At 45.4% G+C, this 23,357-nt stretch overlaps 1 protein-coding gene across 3 annotated transcripts in view; it reads right to left on the bottom strand.

The window, feature by feature from the left end:
- The window catches only part of RNF220 (ring finger protein 220), a 213,995-nt gene extending 199,831 nt beyond the window's left edge, over window positions 1-14,164 (bottom strand). For 2 of the 3 annotated variants that reach the window (XM_081056551.1, XM_081056549.1), the window contains exons 1-2: window positions 13,989-14,164; window positions 6,896-7,637 (exon numbers count right to left, since the gene is read on the bottom strand). In XM_081056551.1, the coding sequence (XP_080912677.1) occupies window positions 6,896-7,520 (625 nt within the window). In that variant the 5' untranslated portion in view covers window positions 7,521-7,637; window positions 13,989-14,164. Of the gene's footprint in view, window positions 1-6,895; window positions 7,638-12,106; window positions 12,194-13,988 lie in introns of those variants that run through there. The other variant, XM_081056550.1, reaches the window with a different exon arrangement.
- Window positions 14,165-23,357: the final 9,193 nt, after the last annotated feature.

Here is a 23,357-nt window from a genome sequence, read left to right on the forward strand (position 1 = left end):
TAGACACTATCCAGTGCAAAGTGGAGTGGCAAACTGATTTAAAGTTCAAGTAAAACTTAGATTATAATCATCACCATCAATTTAGTTAATGCTCAACTAACACTTACTGAACTCTTCAATATGACTGACATGAATGCCAAAAAAATTTTTTTTTAACACTAAAACGAAAATGTATTAAGATAATAGAAAGTCTGATCCATTGGGTAAGGCTGGAAGGGAATAAATTACTCGTTTATTTAGCATCTACCAGGTTTCCTGATTCTTACTACAGCCTATCATTGCTCTAGGCCTAACTTAATAGTCCCAATTCCTGGAAAAGGCCAAGAGACACAGCAAGTGGGTGAAAGTTGTTTTGCAGAAAACTCTCCTCCTTGCCCCAAAGATAAAGATATTTACAAATTCCCACCCTGTAGCACAGACTTTGATGTTACAAAGGACAAAAATACACTCTGTTCAACCACAAATGCCACACTTTAAATGGTATTTTAATCAACTTTTTAAGGCATTTCAGCTGACATATAGCAATAAGTTAATCTTAAGTCTGCAGTTCTTCACTTTTTAACAGGGTACAACAGCACTGGGAAATGCTGTTTAACTGTTGAAAGAGAATATTCAAATTCAAAAATTATTGTTATTTTGGTGTTAAAATCATGTGGATTTTACAATAAAATGTATCATCACTCCAAATCCCAAGCGTTCCTAAAGAGTACATTCCAACATGTGCTCTGATATTTATTGACCTGGCAGATATGGTAAATAAGAGTTAAAAATATGAAAAACCACTATAAAAAATATAACTCTATTAAATGTCACTCCAAATCCTGAGTATTTACACAGAATACATTTCAACGTGTGCTAATATTTATTAACCAGATGGGTGTAGTTAATAAGGGTTAAAAAGAAGGAAAACTGATATAAAAATATGATTCTATTTTCCAGTTTCCTTTTCCCTGCCTAATGAGGAAGGGGGGTGGGGAGTGAGAGCAACTTTTGTTATTTGGATACAATGTGTGTTTTTTGTTTTCAAAACAAAAAAGGACCACCAAATAATCAACCTGGGGCCGCTGACCGGAAGGCAGCCCCGGAAAACTTCCCGCGGGAAGAGTTCCAGAAATTGCCTGGACTTCAACAAGCCCCGCTGTGCTGGCTGCAAGCCTCAGACAGACGGAGGCGACCGCGACTCGCCTCGCCCGAACACCAGCCATCCTCCCGATTCACGAAGGCCTGGACTGGGAAACATTACGCGGAACGGTTTACAGATTTGAATTGCGGGACAGGGAAAACATTTCGAATCTACAGGAGAAACCTCCAAGTCCTCGGGTGCCGAGGGAGCAGCTCGCTCCAGATGCGCGTGTCCACGTCCATCCTCCCTCATCAGCGCGCCCTTGGCCCTTCCCACTCCCTCCTCCCACTCCCGCCGCCCCTCGCCCCCCACACCCCCTCCCTGCGCGGAGGCCACCTCCACGCCCGCGCAGGTTCCCCCTCTCCTCCTCACTGCGCCACTCGCCCACCTGCACCTCCTACCCGGTCCCCCATCACCCCGACATCCGCGTGGGCGTGCCCCCTCACTCCCCCTTCAGCCTGTCCCCACACTCTCTGTGGGTCAGGCGACCGACAGGAAACCAACGGAGGGCTCGGCTCCGAGTGCGACCTGGGGGAGCGGGGTCGTGGAGGGCGGGGCGGGGGCGGGAGAAAAGGCCGGCCCTCCATCCGGACCGGCGTGGGGCTCGCCCGGCCCGGGGCAGTGCCGGCAGCTCTCCCGCAGCCTCCGAGTCCGGCCGCGCGACGGCAAAGTCACCAACATTTCTGGAACCACTTGAAAGCCATCTCAGTGGCGGAGGCTGGGGGGTCTTTTTCAAGTGAGCCAACGGGGCCCACTCTATGGTCCTTCCTCCCGGGGCCCGGCCTCGCGCCTCTGCGCGCCCCCTCCCCCAAACCATCAATTACCAGCCACCCTACCGCCGGGAGCGGCGAGGGGCTGGCTGGCTGCCGCGAGGAAACGGCAGCCCGGATCACTTCTGCATGACAATTGATGCGAGGGAGGGCGCGAAGCACGGAGGGAGGACGGCTGCGGTGTCCGTTTTCTCACCATGGTGATTAGGCATTCCGGCCGTGCGAGGAGGCAGCCGCCGACCAGAGCCGCGCGGCGTGGAGAGAGGACCCGGAAGAGAAGAGCGGGAGCGGGAGCGAGCCCAGCCGCGCGGGGCGGGCAGGAGAACGGCGGGCCGAGCCAAGCCAAGCCAGGCCAGATGGCTCTGCAGCCATCAGGGACTGCTCCCGTCCAGCCTGGCCCCACTTTAGCTGTGCAAACATTTCTTTATCCCAACAAGACAATTAAACCCAGCAGCATGAAAAGGAGTCTCCATGACTGTGTTGGGAATGAACAACTAGAAACAACCACACACATCACAGGAGTTCTTAAAGGGACTCGGTGAGACCCTGGGGGCAGCTGAGCGACAATCAGGCTATGTCTGGGCAGTCAGTACATAGGAAACCATCTGACCCATATAGGTCTGGTGATTTGCTGTTTCACAGTGGTCATCTGCTCCCCTACAATCCAGGAGTTCAGTCTGGCAAGCTGAGAACTGCCCCAAACATTCTCTCCAGCAAGAGTAATTCTCCTAAAAGCCCAGATTTGGGTCCCTGCCCACCCCAGTCCCAGAGTCCTTGGGAAGTATCCCCTCTAACAGCACCCCTACGATGTAGCTGGCCCTCCTCATTCTGGGCTGCCATGGCCCTGCGTACACTCAGTTGATTTGATTCTTAGGACATAGAGTTTTCAATGGCACGTGCCTTTATAAAAAGACATTTCAAAGTACAAAATTGCATCTTCTACTCAGGGCTTTTGGGACCTGAAAATGAAAGCAGAACATCCAGGAGCTGCTGTGAACCTCTGGTTTCCTGCCTACCTGTGAGTGGGCCTGACCACAGAACAGAGGGCCACTGACGGTCACTGACCAGTGCCGGTCCCTGAGGTGAACCAGAAGGCAGGGCCAGTCATCTCTCCATGCAGGCAGCTCTGGTCTCTCTCAGCCCTCTGGTGAGTATGCGTACTCACCAACTCCAATCGGGGCTGAGTGGATAGACTGGCGGGCTAGCCAAAGACCGTGTCACCAGGCAGGAATCTGGGCACAGGGGTGGCCCACAGAGAATAATCAGGAAATGCACATGACAAGAGCCAGAGTGCTAAGGGGATAATAAATGTATAGATTCTAGCACAAGGCAGCAGACAATACTTATCTTCTCTTTTGTTGTAAAGTTTCCTTAATGAGGAAATGTTTATTTTAAAAGCCCTGGGAAACATATCTGTAGACACTTCATACGGAAGACACTCGTGGACTATTTGTAATTGGTCCATAAATTTTAGCATCATTTCCCTGGACAAGGAGCCTTGGGAGACCGGCTCAGGGAGTGACAATAAACAGGAGTTACCTCAGCCCCCTTCCTGGGGAATTATGTATCCTCCACTAACGGCTTCTCACAAAATACTTCTCCCTTTTTCCAGGGTAAATAAGTCAGTCCTGTAGAGTAAAGGCTTCTTTTTTCCATAGAGCCCAACACCTACCTCGGGAATCACCTGTGATGCCAGGTAGATGAACAGGCAAGCAAACCAGGATCGTCTAGTAGGAGAGACAATACTTTACCCAAACAGCTACATTTATTTCTACAAAAGTACATACTTAATCACAAAGGAAATCCTGCCTATCAGTTTCCACATAGATTGAAGGAAAGAACGATCTACGTCTGCAGGCCCCTCTTTCAAATGCTCTCACGTGTGGATATATCTGTATATGGATGCCGAGCAAGGGTGGCTGCGACAGTGAAAACTGTCAGCGTTTCCATTGTAAAACTGATTTTTCATTGACCTAAAACTCAGTCATAAAACTTTTACTCTATGTAAAGGACACCCCACCCCATAACCCCCCTCCCTCAAAAACAAAACAAAACAAAACCCTAAGCTAAATGTTTATTTAGGAGTTTTACTGTTGTATTTAATGAAAACATTTTTGTACATGTTATGAAAAAAATTCATTCATATGAAGAGAACTAAAAAATAGGCCAACCATATCAGAAATTAGCTCTAAATTTAAAAAATAAAAAAACTAAAATATACATGGTTTATATTATATTGGCAATCTGAGCAAAAGCCACTGTAACCTATAACTTTGCTCTTTTGAACACTTTATATCCTCTCCTCTCGTCTCCCCACCCCCCTCCCTGCCCCATGTGCCCCTCAAGCTCTCCCTGTGGAAGCAGTCTTGTATACTGTCACTCGATTATCTGAGAAATATTACTTATTTAAAAACGGTTCTGTAGGGAGGACCTAAAAGGCATCTAGTGGGAATAATCAGGCCTTCTAACGGCCCTTAAATATGTATTTACATAAAACAGACCATAAATATTCTGACACACATCAGCATATGACAGGAGCCAAGAAAGCTGCTGCAGACTTTGTCACAGTGCCTCTTCAACCATTCCCGACAGAAAAATGTTTCTCCTGCCTTCCAAAAACTCAAAATCAAAAGCACAGATGCTATGCAGTACAGCCCTGTGATGGCTGCTACACTGCCCAAGGAAAGGAAAGGAGAAAGGAGCACAGATCCAGGGTTACCACAGGGCAACAGTCTCCTCCTCACTTTGCACCTTCGTTTCTTGTTAAAGATTGCTCACAAATGCAACTCTAGATAACAATGTGAGTGCACAAACATCCTATACTCACAGATATGCCCACAGGTTGAATATTTGTGTAAGAGAAAAAAGAGAACACAAAGTACTCTCTAAAGAAAGAATATTTTAAACAAATAGAGGGGAAAAGGGCTGCAATTTCATATAATAGTACAATTTGAAATAAGGAAGTTTCCCCACCCTTCTGATCAGAATATCATTAATTTCAAGGTCAGAATTCCATTTCACTTTGGGAGACAGTCTCATTTAATTTTTCTCCACCCAGGCGTATTCCTATGTGAGGGATCCGTCTCCATGGGGGATGGCACCACCACACAATGCAAACCAGGCAAACAGAAGAGTTATGGCTTTGACACTCAGAGGGGAATGGATACCCACATCCATGAGTTCTGACTTGACTAACAAGCTTCCTCTTGCTCTGGGGGTCTGATACAGGCTTGGGCTAAAAAAGATAGAAAAATGAAGACAAGCTGGATTTGTTAGCAGAGAAGAAAGGAATCTTGATCTCTAGATGTTACATTGTGGCGTACCAGTTGGGAGAGGATTTCATTTTCAACTTGTATTTGGAGAAAAAAGGGGCAGAATTTGTCACCCCCTAACCCAGGGCAGTTTTAGCCAGAGGTCAGATTACAGCTAGCCTTGATCACTGGCACATTGACAAATGAAAAATAAAATAAAATAAAATAAAATAAAACAGACCAACACAAAGCCAATCCTTGGTCAGCAGGTATATCTAAAAAGCAAGATCATAACACACACATCAGTTGTACTGAAAGGGAGAAGGTTGAAGAGGAACTAAAGCAAAAGTGAGAGAGCAGCACACGGGCAGTTGTGCTGTCATACAGCAGTGTTCTCCCTTAAGTGGGGAGGTCTTGGGCTTACAGACGCTGACATAAAAGACACACTTGCAACATATTTCAAAACCAAAGAGCGATGGATTTACAAGGTAGGTTGATTTTATGATGACTTTTATTGAAAAGGTACGCTGGGTTTAGGCAGATGCCTTTTAGCGCAGGAAAGTTAACACAGTGCCTAATTCAAGGAGACAGCCTGAGGAAGCAATGCCGACAGGGGAGAGAGCTGCAATGTCTCTATTACTCTCCTCGGCATCATAAAGAGAAGAGAAAAAAATGGTATTCGTGTTGGTGGGTATAAAGAGGACGGGAGCACACAAAATACAGAAGAGGGGAAAAGCAAACCACAGATGTCGTTTTCTTAAGAAAATAAAATGAAGCAAATCTTAGAACAAAGGGTTGGGTGGAAAAACACCCTCAGTTCATAAATTTTCACCAGGCTTGAAGAAAACTGCTCTGTCTCCCCACAGCCCAAAAGCTTCAAAACACAATTATTTTCTGATTATATTAAAGGAAAAGATTGCAGGGTTCAGCAGTCCTAGTCTACAAGTTCCAAATCAGGCTTTAGTTCCAACTGTCAGTGAGGGTAGCCAGAGCCCAACAAGGCACTTGAAGAACATGAGAAAGCTGTTCCATAAGCAGAAATTAATAATAGTTGTGAACATCAAATATGGAGCCGTCACACAGGTCAACCGTGTCTAGTCCTAAAACTGAGCCCCAGGATAAGCATCCAGCAAACCTGTTAAATCCCAAGAGAAGGTGGCTTTCTAGCCTTGCGATTGCGAGGAAAATACAGCTGTTTGAAATGCTTTCTGGTGATTGACGACACCTTTGTCCTGCTCTGAAAAACGGCCTGATGTGGACAAGGGCTGAGAGTTATGAAAATAAAATCACGTGGAGTCTGCTGGATGTGATACAATGGAAAAGCTAAAAAACATAATACTGAGATCAGAGAAACATAATGAGGATAGCAAAGAGAGGAGGAATGGACGAGTTTTTTCAGGCCTCCCAAATTCCCTAGAAAAATATACTTTCCAAGGAAATGACATTCACTCCATTACCTATAAGGCACCCCTCTTCACTCCAGAGTCCCCAGGGAATAAGCCAATCATGCCCTAGAGAGAGAGGCAGAGCTGAGGCCAGCTTGCCGCTGGCTACCTTCAGAAAAGCATTTCCTACAGAACTCTCGATGGTTACTGACAGAGACAAATAAATGTTAGCACTCTACTGCTATGGAACGGGAAGGAGTTGGCCCTTCCCATTACCAGGAGCAGGAAAAAGGCCACCGACCTGTTGAACACTACTGAAAGGCAGGGCTCACTGCGGGGAAGGCGGGCTCACACCAAAGTACTTACATCTGTCATTCCGATCCTCTGGGCTAGATGAGGCTTCTCGATCCGAAATGAGGCCAGAGACGGCAAAAATCTTCTTCCCAGTGTCATCAACCTTAAGTGAACCGGGGGAGCTAGATGGCAGCTGTGTCCCAAAGTCATATTCCTTGCCATCTGCATCTGAGAAGCGCAAGTGGGGAGACTCTGTGTCATGGCAGTTCTTCAGTCGCTTGGCTGGTGTAAAGGCAGACTGATAACTCTCCCGGTCCTCAGTAGAAGCAAAAGGACGGAAAGCCCCCACACCACTGTGATTCAGCATACTGATTGGGGTACAATCTAGATTTGGGGGAGCAAACTGAGGGTGGAGGTGTAGTAAAGAAGGGGGGAAATCACGATTGGCAAAAGTGCCTGGCACCCCACCCTGCCGATGGTACATGGAGGCAAAGGTGTAGGAACCATTGGTGAATGGAATATGCACGTCCTTGTCTACTGAGACAGGAACACCAAAGGGTCGTGGCTGCTGACAAGGAATGGAAGCATCGCGGCTGGCCTCAGCCGTGGACGCCAGGACCATCAGTGCTGGGGATGCCAGCGGGTTGGGGAGGTAGGATGAGTTCTCCATCTTGAAGGCTGCCCGGTGTAAGTCCATTGGAGTTTCTTTCTATGGCCCGCGTCACACAAGAAGCAGTCTTCCCTGGGAGGGAGGCCCAGCGGCACCTTGGATCAGGGCAGGGAATATTACTGGGGAATCATCCCCTTCTGAGACCTGTGGAAACAGCAAAGGGAAAAACGGGGGAGGAAGGTCAGGGGGAGGAAAAAACGGGAAACCCTAAGTGATCGAAACACCATCCTTCTGGCTTATAGATGCTCGGGCAAGAGACACCACAGGCTTTAGGAGCTAGTGGGCAGCAACATCAGACCATTTTCATTCAGGAAAATCAATAGACAACTTACTGTGATGTACGCGTAGCTGACTTTGGTCCCTACACGTTCCGGGTGAAATGCGCCTGAGCCCAGCAAAGGGAAAAAAAATCATAAAACCTCCAAATACAATATTCCCTGAGCAAATGAGCTTTGGAAGGCCAAGTCACCCAGTAGATTAGGTGGGGTCTATATTTTAAAAGGTTTCCACCTGTATACACCACTCATGGCAGGCTTGATGCTCACAGACCAGACCTACCTCCATGACCCCCACATACGCGTCCTCTCTTTGTCTCCCTAACAACAGCCCCAATAACTAAAAAATCCCTGAATCAAGCACATAGAGACCATGAACATCTGTACATGTTAGCTGGTACTAATTGTACACGTGGATAAATCACACACTTTGGCACATATATAAACACATCTTTATGTATCATCTAACACTGTTTCCAGAAAGAAGTGCTGTGTGAACAAACAACGGCAATGTTATTTTTCCTGCACACCCTCTCTAATCACACAGGCTTTCTCTTTTCTAAGAAGGAACAAAACCTTCATCAATAAAATGCCAGGCATCTCTGACAATATTTAAAAACATAATGGGTGCCTTTGGCATATGTTCTCTAGAAGTGCCTGCCTTCCAGGGGCAGCAAAGAACAGATCGGTAATTTTAGTTACTAATGCACTCACTCTTAAGTAGATCTGTAAACTGTCTTGAATTTGCCATTAACATTTAGAGCAAAATGTTAACAAAATTTCTGACTTATTTTGTTCTGCTTTTTGGCAGTCAGAGTTGACGTCTGATGAAGGCCCCTGGAACAAACTGGAGTTCGGAGAGACTTCTTTCAATTTCCTTTTAAAATTTAGGTTGAATTTACATTTTCACAGCCACTGATTCTGTTTCCAAATTTATTTGGAATGGGGAATGAGAGAAGGGCTATATATCAAAAGTCCAGATAACATAAGAAGAATACTAAGACGACCCTTTAGCTTCAAAAATATACACTAAATAGAAACTTAAATGAAACTCAAAGTGTAACCAAAAATCACTATCTGCTACAAATTATAACCTTTAAATTGAGTATCATGACTCGAATAAAATTTACCCTCTCCCTTTAAAAAGCCCGCCGAGACAATGGAGTATCTTTGGTATTCCCTTAAAGAGAGAAACCTCAGTTAAACTGTAGATGAATCCTCCTGGCTTAATGCAGTGCAAAGAGAGTATTTCCTTCTCCCATCCTGTAGCAGACGTGTCAATGACTGTTATTAATTGGGAAGATGAGTGCACACCATCAGACTGCTTCCTCATTTGGCATCTTTCCTTATAGACATCATTGCTAAATTACCAGATTATGTATCTCACATTAACGGATTTTTCTCTCTTCCAAATTTTAAATAACTTTCCTGTCAAGTTATAGCAGTGCAGGGAATGATCTGCCAAGGACAGCCAGTTAGCCTGACAAGTCTGGGAATCCTGTTCTTGGCTGTTTTCAAGTCAGATTGATGGCCACACAACATGGAAGCTCTAAAAGTGGGTCTAGGGCTGTTCCAAGGGTTCTAAGCAGCTCTTCACAACAGAAATAACTAACTACTCGTCCATCAACAAGCAGTATTATATGAGGCAAGCTGGAAAAAAGGGCAAACATAATACACTGGAGTTGAGGGGAGGAATGTTTCTCCCCCCAAAATAACCAATCACCCAGAGGATTGACTTTCTATTTTTACTTCCTGGATCACCTCATTACGTTAAATGAGTTTCATAAATTAGTAATCTGGCGACAGCACCGGACACTCCAACAGAACACGGTGAATCACTCAAACCTGGTTATTCATTTGAAACTTCATTATACTGAAAATAAATCAACAATATTTTTGCAGCCCACATCTCTTTTACTCCACTGTATGGGCGTTGGTCTCTGTGGGGGGAGGAGGAGTGCTTTTTTTCTTTTCCTTTTTTTTTCTTACCCCCTCCTCACATTAACAACTTGTATAGATGAGGCTTCAGCAGACCACAGTCATTATGAAAATCTATAGTTAATACACTCCCAATGTCAAAATGTCATGAGTTTAAACACAGAACCCAAAATAAGAAAACTAACTGACCCTCTTAATTAAAAAAATATGGATTGTAAGATAATCAGCTTGATGGAGCATTTGGGTGACTGTAAAGAACGGGGCAAAGGGAAAGTAAGTAACTGTTACTTTTCTGCCTCTATGCTGATTTTTTTTAATTTAGCACTTCGTGCAAATCCAGATTAAAATAACTCCAGCTATTGATCCGAGCAGTGGAATTGACATTAATTTTAGTTCACTTCTCACTTTGCAAAGGGATCAATAGGAAGTAATAACAGCTGACATCCCCGCTGAAAGGAGGAGAAAGAAGGGCTGAAGACAGAAATCGAAAAGCAACCAAATAAATCATCAGCTACTTTTCCACGGCATCAGACAAACTCCAAACAGATTGCAAAAAGTCTTTGTTGAATTAACTAAACAAGGAGGAGGGATCAATCCACGAAGCTAAATAAATTGTCTGGCAGGCAGTGAGGTTGGACGGAGAGACCAACAAATATTGAGTTTTAAAATTTTCAAATCCTTGACGTGATGGGTTTGGTTCAGGTCTATATGTGTGTGGGAGTTTGTTTGTTAAATCACACACTCGACCCCGATTTAAAGTGATTACAAAACGCCAACTGAATAATTAGTGAGATCACTAATTGCATGGTTAAACATGCCAAAACCAAGACAAATGAAAGGAAGAAGCTGGCGTTTGGAAGGTGAAAATATCTGAGTCTGAGCTGATGCGCAGCGCTCCCCGCTTTCCAGCGCGAACTAGCCACTCTCACACTGAAAAACTGAAAGCCAGAGAGAAAGTCTCAGAGAGTGGGCAATTGCCCACCCCAGCCTCTGACCATCCCTGTCTAGGGTCTGGGCTCCCTGACTGTCTCCGGGGATCAGTGTAGAAGGAAGCCGCGCTGCTGCTTCTGGGAGCCAAACCCACTTGCAAATGACCGCCACAAAGAAAGCTGCAAAACCTCCTTCCCGGAGCCCGAGCCCTGAACGCCCACCAAACTACGATTCTGCTGGCAATTACAACGCACACACAACACTCCTCTGCTTATTACAACAGGTGACATTTTTGTGGTCTCTGAACCGTTTCCAAAAGCCAGGAATGAAAATAATAGAACAAATTAAACGATATTTTTCCTTTGCATAAATAAACTTTTAAAAAATTAACAGGCAACTTAAAAAGCAAAGAACAATGGGAAATGGGGCCGGGGTAGTGGGGAGTTTTGAAGAACTCAGGAAAGAATTTCTTTCTTTCTTTTTTTTTAAGTTCACAGACTTCTTCGCTTGAAGAGAATTCCCGCACACCAAATGCCCAGGGGGTATCTGGAAACACCGCTCTAACAGAAATTTTACCACCATATGCAAAAGCTCAGGAAGCACAAGGCTAACACAGTTCCAGGGCTGGGGCCAACGCCCGCGAATCAGACGTGGCCAGGTGTCCGCCCCAAGTTTGGACCCCGACCCAGGCCCGGCTTAGCTAACCGATGCGAATCTGAGACAGCCGGGCCTGTCCGAGAGTGCGGCGCTGCGGGGCTGCCCACTCAGCGAGCGGGTGCAGAATTCAGCCGGTAAGAATCTTAACTGGGAAAAAGCAACTCTTTTAGGAAAAACGGAGGAAGAAGAGGTGAAGGCGAAACCTCCATCAACTTAGGGCCAACGGCAGAAACGAGGCCGCCACTCTTTGGCTTCACCTCTCCCTCCAGTTCTCGGTTGCCTTTGCACAAAGAATACTTTAGGTCCTAACAATCTCCTCCCGAAACAGTCTGCTTGTAACTTTGGGGAAAGAGGGCGCCGGCCGGCGAAGAACGGACAAGTGCGAGCGGCCCTGGTCGGCAGCCGGGCAAGGCCCGTGGGGCAGGGGCACGGAGGAAGCTGCCTTGGATCGAAGTCCAAGCACCTCTTGCCCCTGAACAGCCCCGCCCCACGAGTCACCCGGGTCCGGTCGCCGCGCGCCACCGCTTCGCCGGGCAGCCAGCAGACTCCTGGATTCCCGCTCTCCTGCAAATGCGGACCGGCTCCGGGGAGCCCGGCCCTCCCCGTTGCACGACTGTGGACCAGAGTTGCAGAAGGGAGGGCTCTGCCTCTCGCGCCGCGGTCTCAGGCCGCGGCTCGCGACGCCGCTCGCAAAACAGGTGTGTGTCACCGCTCGCCCGGCCCCGGCCCCGTCGGTCAGGAGCGGCGCGGCGCGGCGCAGCCCTGCCCTCGGCCTTCCCCCACCTCGACCCGGGGCTCAGCGATCGAACTCACGCGGCTCTGGCAGGGTTCCGGCGGGCCAGGAGGGATGGGAACGGAAAACGCCCATATCGCTTTTCCTCGACGCTGTCTTTTCCCCCTGAGCTCATTTTCCATTCGCGAGAGGAACCCCCGTGACGGGCAGAGGAGGAGGCCGGGCACCCCTGCCCGCTCCCTGCAGTCTGACCCACCCCTTCCTCACTTTCCGCCTTGTTTTCTCTTTATTTTCCCGTTCCTCTTTACCCCTCAAGCCGAGTCCCGAGCGGAGGCGAGACGTGTCTGGTGGGCATCGTGGGCAGAGAGCAACCGAGTCTTCCCTCTCAGTGGCTCCCGGGGCAGGGAGACGGCGCAGGCCAGAGACCCCGCGGGGCCAGGCCAGGCAGGACGCAGCCCCACACCCAGCGCTCCCGCCCCACGCCTCCGTCCCGTGCGACGCGCACCGGGCTCCGGGCCCGGGCCCCGGCCTTGGCGCTCCGCTGGAGCGGCGGCCAGGGCGGGAGAGAGCCCCGCGTTCTTCACGGGAAGCGAGAGCTCTTCCTCCGCCTCCCGGCAGTCCGAGCCCCCGCTACTTCGGGGCTCTGCGCACCTCGGCGGCCGGGGTCCCCCCGGGCCTCGAGCTCTGGGAGCGGAGGACCGAGAGGGCATCCCCTCGGACGGCCTCACCACTGTGGGCGGCCTCGCCCGGGGGGCCACACGGAAGCTCTCCGCCCAACTTTGTGTGCCCTGTAAGAAAAGCCTTCCCCTTACAAAGCACAAAGGCGAAACGCCCAGGCCGAGCCCTGAAAAGCCCGGGGTTGGGGAGGGGGTGGCCGGAGGCTCGGGAGCACGGTGGCGGCGCCGGGCTCCGGACGGAGGTCGCTCGGCCGGGCTAACGAGCGCGGCGCCAGTGGCCACAGGACCGCAGCGACCCGCGTGCTCACTGAAAAGTTTTGTTCTCAAGTCGGAGGAACAGAAATTGTTACTCAGTTTAAGGCAGGTCTAAGATAAAAATAAAACTACGAAAAGAGCAACGTGCCGCTGTCTATTCGGTGGTCCTCTCGCCCGGTTCTGTAAAACCGCGGGGAGATGAGAGTCCCGGCGCGGAAAATCCCGGGAGACCCCCCACGGGTCGGGCAGCTCTCGGGCCGGCAGGTCCAGCCGTGCGGAGCCCGGGGTTTACCCGTGGCGTAAGGGTCCACCTCCGTGCCAGCACCTGCCTCCTTCCTGCCCACCGCTGCCCCCCCCACCCCACCTCCCTCCACGCCCTTCACACCCGCCCCTGCCAGGAAAGTAAGTGGAGCACCCGGAGGCCCGAGGCGCCCGGGCTCTCCCGGGTACCCCACCGGGCCGGTATGCGTTGTGTGCGGGCGGCTGGGGTCCCTTCTCATTCCGATTACCCCTTCCCCATGCCGCCTGCCGCCTCGGGCTCCTCACTCAGTACCACCCGGTCCCGGCCTCGCCGGAAATCACCGCAGGATACACCCGGGAGCCTGGTGAGAGGGCATTCTCGAGACCGACCCAAACAAAGTGGGGATGGGCTTATTAAAAGATGGAGAAAAGAAGTCCTGCTTCCTTCCCTTGCTGTCCCCTCACCCTCCCTGCTTGTCCAATTCCCGCGTCTGGTCCCTCCCCCTCGCACCCCCCAAATAAAACACATTAAGGAAAACTCAAGACGGAAAGTTTGAGTGAGGCAGCGCACGGAGCGCGCAGGGCACCGATGCCGGGAGGCTCCGTGGGGAAGATCTAAGACGCGCCAGTCCAGGTCCCAGCCCCTGCCCATGAGTGGGGGGAGCCGCCCGAATCTCTAGGAAACGGACCCGGAAAGTTAGCCAGGTTCCTGAGCAGCCGGGCCGCCCTCGCACCCACCCCTCTGGTGAGCACCCATACACCCACACCCCTCTCTGGTCTCCATACTTGCCGTGGAAATTCTTTGGGAGAATAGTCGCACTTTTCAGGACACGGAGGGGAAAAGGCGGTGAGTGTGGTGCATGAAAAGTCCTGGGTGCGCAGGGCCGGCGGCGGCGGCGGCGGCGGCGGCGGCAGCGGCAGCAGCAGCGGTAGGCGGCTGGCCCCGGGTTTGTGTTCGCGAGCTGCCTGGGATTGCATGTACAGATCAAGAGACTCGGTTGGTGTGAGAGAAGGAGCAGTGCTGCCTCTCAGCGCTAGCTCTAATCAGTGAATGAGCCTCCACTCTACCAGGGACTCGGAGACGCACACACACTCACGCGCGCACGCACACACACACGCACACATTCTCTCACACTCACACACATACAGGCACTAAGAGCACTGAATACATTAGGGCACTAAGGGACTCTGGGAAATGGAGTCCAGACCCAGGGCACTCCAGGCGAACAGACCTGCTGGCCCTCACCAAAACGCTCCAAAGTCTTGGGGTCGTGAGACACTGTGGAGATTGCCGAGAGCTCTAGCTTTTGTTCACTCCCTATCCCCCACCCGACCCCCAAAGATCTCAATGAATGGTTTGGTCTTCTTGCTTTTTTGAACCGAAAGTGACCAAGAATAAATGGGTCAATCTTTAAGACTGACACCCACTGCAGCTAAATAACCCCCCAATTCTGACTCCTTCATAAACTCTGCCTTTTTGCAGAAAAATCTTACCTACCGCTTTGCTCCTGGAATGCTTCTCCCGGTCTTTGCCTATAATAACAAGATAATAAACGAATATAAATAAAACTATAACTTTTAGAGGGGGGTGGAGAGGGCCTAGTCTAGCACCCAGATTTGAGAATAAAAAATTTAATTGGTGTTTATATTTATAGTTCTTTCTTTTCAAATCATTTTATATCATCTTTTAGTTCACCATGTACTAAAAGATAAGTAGGGGAAATGGATGAAGAACTAACATTCCCTGAGTGCCTTCTAGGAGCTGGGTTTCAAGACTACATAATCTCATTTAATTCTTAGATTAATTCTGAAGATAATATTATCACTATTTTACATATAGAAGAGGAAACTAAAGTTGATAGCTCATGGGAAAATGGTCAAAAAGTGTAGGATAGCAGGTAGTCCTAGCTCTGAGAGCAAAGCCCAACCAAAATCTAATCCTGGTTTTAAAAATCATTCCTTTCTTTTGTGGCTCTGTTTCTGAAACCACAGATTCCTCATCTGGAAATAAAAAAGGGAGGCAGGGGGGAAATAGTATAACTGATAATCCACCCTGCAAAGAACCACACATCTAAAAACAAAGAGCACTCAAAGTCTCATTCTTGCTATTATTTTGGTCTTTCTTAAAAATATGTTTAACATTAAGATAGCGTCTAAATATTATGTATATTTAGGTGTACATGTATGGTTTGTACTTTAAATTTTTAGTTTGCAACTCTTTAGGTAAATGGTTAATTTGATCAATCTTTTAGTTTGCAACTCTTTAGGTAAATGGTTAATTTGATCAATCTTTTAGTTTGCAACTCTTTAGGTAAATGGTTAATTTGCTCAATCTAGAGTTCTTTGTTTATGACTATTTCTATCTCTGTAATTTATGAGATTAAGGTTGTTTTTTCCAGAACCTCTAAGTCTTTACCTACTGGTCATTTGTTCACACAGCAGCATTTATTGTATGAGGCACTCTTCTTCCCGCTAGACTACTCTTTTCTGCTGGACTGTAAGCTTCATGAAGGCAAGAACCATGTTTGTTTTATTCAGCATTATACCTCAACATCCAACAGCGTTGATCTCTTAATTGAAAGAATAAGAGGATATAAACGTAAAATGAACAAACAAAATTTCTGTTCCCAAGAGCACAAAGAAGACCAGAGTTAGAAAACAATTTGATGACTGTTATGATTTAGGGTAACCATGTAATTTATCGGCCTGAGACAAGTTTGATAGTGAAAAAGAGCAATATTAATAATTACCTGGGATGGCACGTGTGAACAGGGAGCATTCTGAGCAAAGCAGGTCGAATGGTCACTCTAGCTACATAAAGTGTTTCATTCACTCATTTAACAAGCATTTATTCAGAGCTCTCTTGTGTGGTGTGTTGAAGGACCTATAAGCCACTTGATTTCCCGAGAAATTCAAGTATGAGGCATTTAGTAGCAAGACATAGAAGTAGGGCAAATCACAAAAGGCTATGTATATATATATACTAAGCTAAGGAAAGTGGATCTATCTTACAGATGATGAGAAAAGCTTTGAGGGTTTTTCAGGGGTGAGACATGGTAGGATTTCTGTTTTATTTTTTTTATTTGTTGGATTTCTGTTTTAAAAAGAGGACTAGTTACTGGGTGAGCAGTCTGGAGCTTAGACAGGAGGCAGGGAGAGCAGTTAAGTCTATTACAGGTCATTTAGTTATATTATATAAGACCCGGTCTTATAGTTAATTTTTACTCCAAAAGACGCATTAGAGCTGATGTCAGCTAGGTCTTATTTTCAGGGAAACACGGTAGTAAAGCAAAAACCAAGGTACTGGAACAGGAGAAATGGAGAAGAGGGGACACATTACAGTGAGATCCCAAAGGTGGAATCAATTGGATTTAGCCACTTACGATGGTAGATGAAGGCAGAAGGCCCTATATAAATCCTAAATAGGATTTTATTATTTATAGGACAAGATGCTGTCAATATTTGAATGTTCATCAGTAGTAAAAGGCTTCCTCAGATCAGCTTATAGAGTTCCCATAAATCCAGTGCACATTCTCACGGGTAGATGACATAGATAAGAAGCCCTATGTCAATCATGAAGCCAAACACTTTTAGCTGCTACCATATGCGATGGTCTGCACTATGGTGCAAGCACTTAGGAATTAGAAAAATAATCATCGTCTATAAAGACAATCAAAGTGAAAAATTAAATGCAAAACCGCCCCCACAAAACCATAGCAAAATCATATAATGCAAAATTGAATCTGAAATACCTCACTAATTCACAGGTCACATGTTCAGCAACCTCAACTATCCAAAACACAATGAACCAGGAAATAGGCAAAAAGGGTCCCAGAATAGCCAAAATAAACATTACAAAGTCCATGAACTAAAGTTAACACATTTTACTCCTAGGAGAATTCCTCAAGCCATCACTCAGAGCTGATTTACTCTTTCTTAGGTACAATTCTAATAAGCTTGATTATTTGGCTTTCCCATTCACAGCTGATTAAGATTGTCAAATTAAAAGGGGGCAGCCATTAAAAAGGATGAGATAGACTCGGATGTACTGACATGCAAGGATACCTATTGTATATTGTCAGGTGGGAAGAAAAGCAAGTCATATAACGGTATGCATGGTACGATTTGGTATTTGTGTGTCCACGAGTAGACACACACTCTGACAGAAAATGGCCCGTAGGAATATATATTAAATACTAACAATGGCTATGCCTAAAGGGTGAGAGTGTGGGTGTGGGTGAGTGTTGGGGTAGGGAGCCAGGAATGAAGGGAGGACTTTGACTTTCCACTTCAAATGCTTCTGCTTGTTTGGGTTTCAGTGAACATATATTAGTTTTGTAATTTTGATATCCATTTAAAAGCATATAAAAAAAAGAGCAAAGTGCAGTGTTTTAGAGCAAGCACACTGACAGCAAGAAGTGTGGACCAAAATACAAGGGAGCGCAAGAACTAAGAACCAGATAATGGAGTTATTTTTTAATAACTCCATTAAATAACTAAATAACCAAACTAAGTTATTTAGTTTGGTACGGAGTTAAAAAGCCCAATTCCATCGGTGGCCCCAGAGGATGTCACAAATTCCAAACCAGCTTTCAGAGATAAGTCATCAAGGAACACATTATGCTTAGTATATTTTACTTACGAGAGCAAGCAAGGATGTAAAAACTTAGGAAGATAAATTCCCACCAAAAGCAGATTTTGATACTTTAGCAAGTAAATTTCAGTTGTCTGGAAAATATACTTTTCTGTAACACATCATTCCCTGAAGATGAGAACTGAAGGAGATATTACTCTATGTAAGAGCAGAGGTGATGCAGGGTAAGCAATGGCCCCATAAATTCAATATTCGACAAACATCTATTGAGTATCCATCAAGTGCTAGTCATTAAGGACACAAAGATAAATTTAAAAATAGTCCCTGCCCTAGAGAAGCTTACAGTCCAGCAGCAGCAGCAGCAGAGACGCATAAGGAAACAGGTAGTGAGCAGTGCTGTATGGAAATTCTGCGTAAAGGGTGGTGGAAACACAAAAGGGGGAGGTGCTAACTCTGCCTGAAGCCATTAGGAAAGGAGCCAGAGACATAAGTGGGTGTTTAAAAAATAACTGTTATATGGGGTGATATTTAACCTGTGTTAAAATTGACTATTATGATATGATACTTAAGTTGGGCTTTGAAAAATAAGTAGAGTTTACCTGGGGAAAAAAGTGAGAAGAGCACTCCAGGATGAGGGAACACTCCAGTATATGCGAAGGCAAGGAGACATGAAAGTTTTGGTCACATTGAGATGGTGCATTTTAAACTTTTCCACAAGAAAGAGGTGGTGATGGATGGTGGTGTCTAAGGGCAAGCCTGAAATGATTTGCCACTAGCTAGGAATTTTTGTCTTGGAAAAAAATCAATGGTTGGGTAGTCAGATGGTTCAGTAGGCTAGAGCACAAGCTTTCAACATGGTTGCCGGTTCAATTTCCACGTGGGATGGTAGGCTGCACCCCCTGCAACTAAGATTAAAAACGGCGACTGGACTTGGAGCTGAGCTGTGCCCTCCACAACTAGATTGAAAGAACAACGACTTGACTTGTTGCTGATGAGCCCTGGAAAAACATACTGTTCCCCAATATTCCCCAATTAAAAAAAATCAATGGAAACTTTGCCTTCAACTCCACAAACATACTATGCTTAAACCTAAAACAATGTTTTAAATTATTTATCATTTGGTAAAACAGATGCTGTAGAAAGACACGCCACATTTATCCAGCACTTTCTCATATCCCATGTGTAACGCTAAATAATCCAGGGGTTCTTGTTTGTAATTTGAAAATCAAAGGAATGAGATATGAGGTCTGACAATTAAGTTTGCGAACTCATCCTAGAAAAAGTGCTCCATACCTCATTGTTGAATATCACTACGGTCACCTTCAAAGTACTCCCCTTGGGAAGCTATGCACCAATGCCAGGGGCTAGTCCACCCTTCAAAGCAATTTCGGAACTCTTTTTCTGGAATGGCCATCAGAGCTGTCGTCATATTACCCTTGATGTCCTGAATGTCATCAAAATGTCTTCCTTTCAATATTTCCTTTTTCTTCAGGTAAAGAAAGAAGTCATTGGGGGCTGGATCAGGTGAGTGTGTGTGCGGGGGGGGTGTTTCAATACAGTTATTTGTTTATTGGCTAAAAACTCCACACAGACAGTGCCATGTGAGCTGGTGCACTGTTGTGATGCCAGAGCCATGAATTGTTGGTGAAAAGTTCAGTTCGTTTCCATCTAATTTTTTCACGCAGCCTTTTCAGCACTTTCAAATAGTAAATTTGGTTAACTGTTTGTCCAGTTGGTACAAATTCATAATGAATAATCCCTCTGATATCCAAAAAAGGTTAGCAACATCATTACAACAAGTTTGAGAACTTGTCAGACCACGTATAAGGGTTCATTGGACAAGTAGATTGTGAAGGGTCTAGTTTGTCACATTAAGGAACTGGAAATTCCAGTGTCTAGTTATCTTCCATTCATATTTCAAGACTTGTCTTCGGCATCCTGTCATCCAGAAAGCTGTGCTGCCCGAGCTCTGTGTTCCTCAACCCCTGTTTTCACATGTGTCCACTTACCACATTGTGCTGGAATTACTGATGAAGTTTTCTGGATCCTCCACTAGACTTTGATCTGCTTAACTGCTGTTTGGTATAGTATAGCACCTAGCATAATAGACACCGGTACCTGTTGGACTGAATTGATTTAAATTTGAGGATAGGATTCAGGAAGCATTACCTGACTTCCTCAAACAGGACAAGGTGCTCTTCTCTATACTACCACAGAATCGTGTGCTTACCTGTCAAAGCTAGTATTAAATAAACTATACTGAAACGGTCTGCTTACTTGTCTGTCTCTGGGTCTAGACTATAGGTTTCTTGAAGGGAGGGACTGTTGGCTCACCATTGCATTCATACTTAACATTCGCCTTAACCGACACTTAACAAAACAGCACAGATGAATAAATATATATGTAGAATGATTAGCCATTAAAAATTCTCAAGACAGGAATGATGGATCAGATCAGGGTTTAGAAATAACTTTGGAGGTGCGGCTGGATAGCTCAGTTGGTTAGAGCACAAGCTCTTAACAACAATGTTGCCGGTTCAATTCCCACATGGGATGGTGGACTGCGCCCCCTGCAACTAAAGACTGAAAATAGCAACTGGACTTGGAGCTGAGCTGTGTCCTCCACAAGTAGATTGAAGGACAACGACTTGGAGCTGATGGGTCCTAGAGAAACACTGCTCCCCCAACATTCCTAATAAAAATTTTATTAAAAAAACAAAGAAATAACTTTGGAGTCCATTTTAAATATAGACTGGAGAGGGATGAGACTGGAGACAAAGAAATTAGGGGAAAAAATTACAAAAGAAACACAGGACACACTGGTAAAAGATGGTCTTGTCTTAATAAATGTCTTTCTAATTGGTGAATTTGATTAGATGTTTATATTTATTTTACAAGGCTGATCTCTTTATTCTCTTAGGGTTCCCTAACAGAGGACATGCAGTTACCTCGTTCAGGAAGCCTTCTTTGACCCCAACCGTCGCCAAGCTGGTACCTGCGTGTCCATCTGGAGGTCACTGAGGGCAGTAACTGCATCTTATTCATCTTAGTATCTCCAATGCCTAGGACATGCCTGCTCGATAAATGTTTGCTGAATGAATGAACACATAAATTGATCTATTAGTATACTGTACTCAAGCTCCGACCAAGACACAGAGGACCTAATGATCCCCAGTGTGCAGGTTTCTGGATACAGGAAACAGAACAAATAAAGCGAGACTGGATAGGGAGGTACACCTATTCCACAGGTAACACAGGGTAAATTTCTCTCTCTGACCCCTCCATCCTCATTCTGAAGAATAACTCTCATTGAGTGAAAATCAATAAAAGTCATTTTAAGGGAAGTAGGTTTAGAAAAAGGCACTGAAGGGGGAGAATGGAGGAGGGGAACTTCAAGTTCAACCAATTTGGACTTTTTTTTTTTTATGAGAACTTGTATGCTTCAAAAACCTTTGCAAAATAAAAAGTCTGCTATTCCATACTCCCTTCCAAAAGAAATCCCCCTGCACACAGATAAAACCAATAGTCTTTTTGAAAGTTCCAGTTTTACAACCAAAAAATAAAAAAATAAAAAAATCCACAGTAGAAATAATAAAGTCTGCATTTCTCAAATTGACATCAACAAGAAACTTTCTGAAGTAGCTGCAGACTGCTCTCAGAGACATTCAACCAATATGGATGATGAGAACAACCCAGAAATTTATAAACAAATATTTACTCCCTGCGTACTATGGACGAAGTATTAGGAAGACGTTTTAAAAGATATTAAAGAAAAAAACAACACATAAGATGCACTTTCTATCCTCTAAGAAGCGTATGGATTTGTGGTGTTAAGTCATAATCAAAAGTAAATAATAGCCAATAAAATCATAATGCAGATAAAAATTATCAAATGAGTAACATAGGCAAACTGTTGCAGGATTTTAAAGGCCAGAGAGACCATCGGGGTTTGAGATGTTCCAAAGTGATTTGGGAGAAGATGGGATACAAATAGGGCATTGAAGAAGACAAGCGTTGAATTTTGAAGAATGGAACATATCACAAGAATATGTCCATGGCATGTCAGCGAACAATTTACTCATGATGCACCATGAAGAGTATTTGCAATAGTAGGAATTATTAAAATTTGAGATGGGAGATATAGCATTGCAGTTAAAAATGACTAGAAGCAGATCTGGGTTTGAATTCTGTTTCTACCACTTACTGGTTGAGTGACCTTGGCACATTTATCCCCTCTGAAGCTGTTTCCACAACCTTAAAATGGAGACAGTTTTAATTACACCTACCTCATAAAGTTGATATGAAGATTACATGAAAGGTACTCACCACAGTTCTTGGCAAGTAGTAAGTGCTCAGTAGGTGATAGTTCCATGCTCTCCTCTTAAAGTCTAAGTTCGTGGCCTGAAATTTCTAGGGATTAAAGAGGATTTTTTTTTAATTAAAAAAAGTATAGAACAAAGCAGGCCTGTATAGAACAGGTAGCTAGCCCTTTTGCTTTCACTCCCCCCAATATAGCTGCATTTTCCCTGCTGATTTCCATTTGGAGCAAGACTTGAGCATCCTTATTGTTTGATTTTGAAACATTCTTTCCTAAAAGTACTCTTTCTGAAGGTACTCTTCCTAAAGTACTCTGAATCTTGCTCACCTCCACTATCATCCCCATATTTTTCTAGACAATAGAATGCTTGTGGAGGAAAATAAGGAACCATGCAGATTTTAGATTCGTTACTTATTTATTCATTCATTGATTTAATAAATATTTATTGAACACCTATTTTGGAAAGATGAGAAGCCATCAAGTGGAAATTCTCCCAACTTCCCATCTCCTACTTGCACCCGTACCGCTCCTTTTCTCTCTTGTTGCAGAGAGGGACGAAGAGGCCCTCCTGTTACAGGCTGGACTCTCCATCTGTGCTTTGGAGCCCTGGCCTTCCTTGGGGGCCTTTGCACTAGGGTCATCTCTTTCTTTTTTCCAACCTCTTCGTCTTTAATGATTCCTTTCTATTTGGCATTTAAACATACTCAGGTAGCTGTCATTGAGAGAGAGAGAGAGAGAGAGAGAGAGAGAGAGAGAGAGAGAGAGAGAGAGAGAGAGGTCATACTTAGCTTTTCATACATATCCTTCTCCAACTTTCACTCTCTCCCTCCCTGTCTCTTTCCCAAATTTGTAGAAAGCGTTGCCTACATACTCTGCCTCTCTTTTCTCACCTCCCATTTACTCCCCAACCCCATCAATCTGAATTTTGTGCCTGACATTCCTCAAAAACTTCTCTCAGTGAGATCATCAATTTTAATTTCTCATGTTACTTAACTATTCCCTTTTTGAAATGCTTTCTTCCTTTGACTTCTGTGACATCACAAGTTTCTGATTTTATTTTCTTCCCTAGCTGGTTTTCTTGACCATCTTTGACAGATCTCTTTTATGTGACCATCAAATGTGTTTCACATTGTGTTCTAATGCAAACACACCTCTTCCCACTTTGGCTTTTTCTGAAAGTAAATGCATTCACTCTCCTGGAGTTATTAGCATTGATAGACCTAAACCTCTCAAATCTGTAGTTCCAG

This window comes from Rhinolophus hipposideros (genome assembly GCF_964194185.1).
Source record: "Rhinolophus hipposideros genome assembly, chromosome: 8".
NCBI classification, from domain to species: Eukaryota; Metazoa; Chordata; class Mammalia; order Chiroptera; family Rhinolophidae; genus Rhinolophus; species Rhinolophus hipposideros.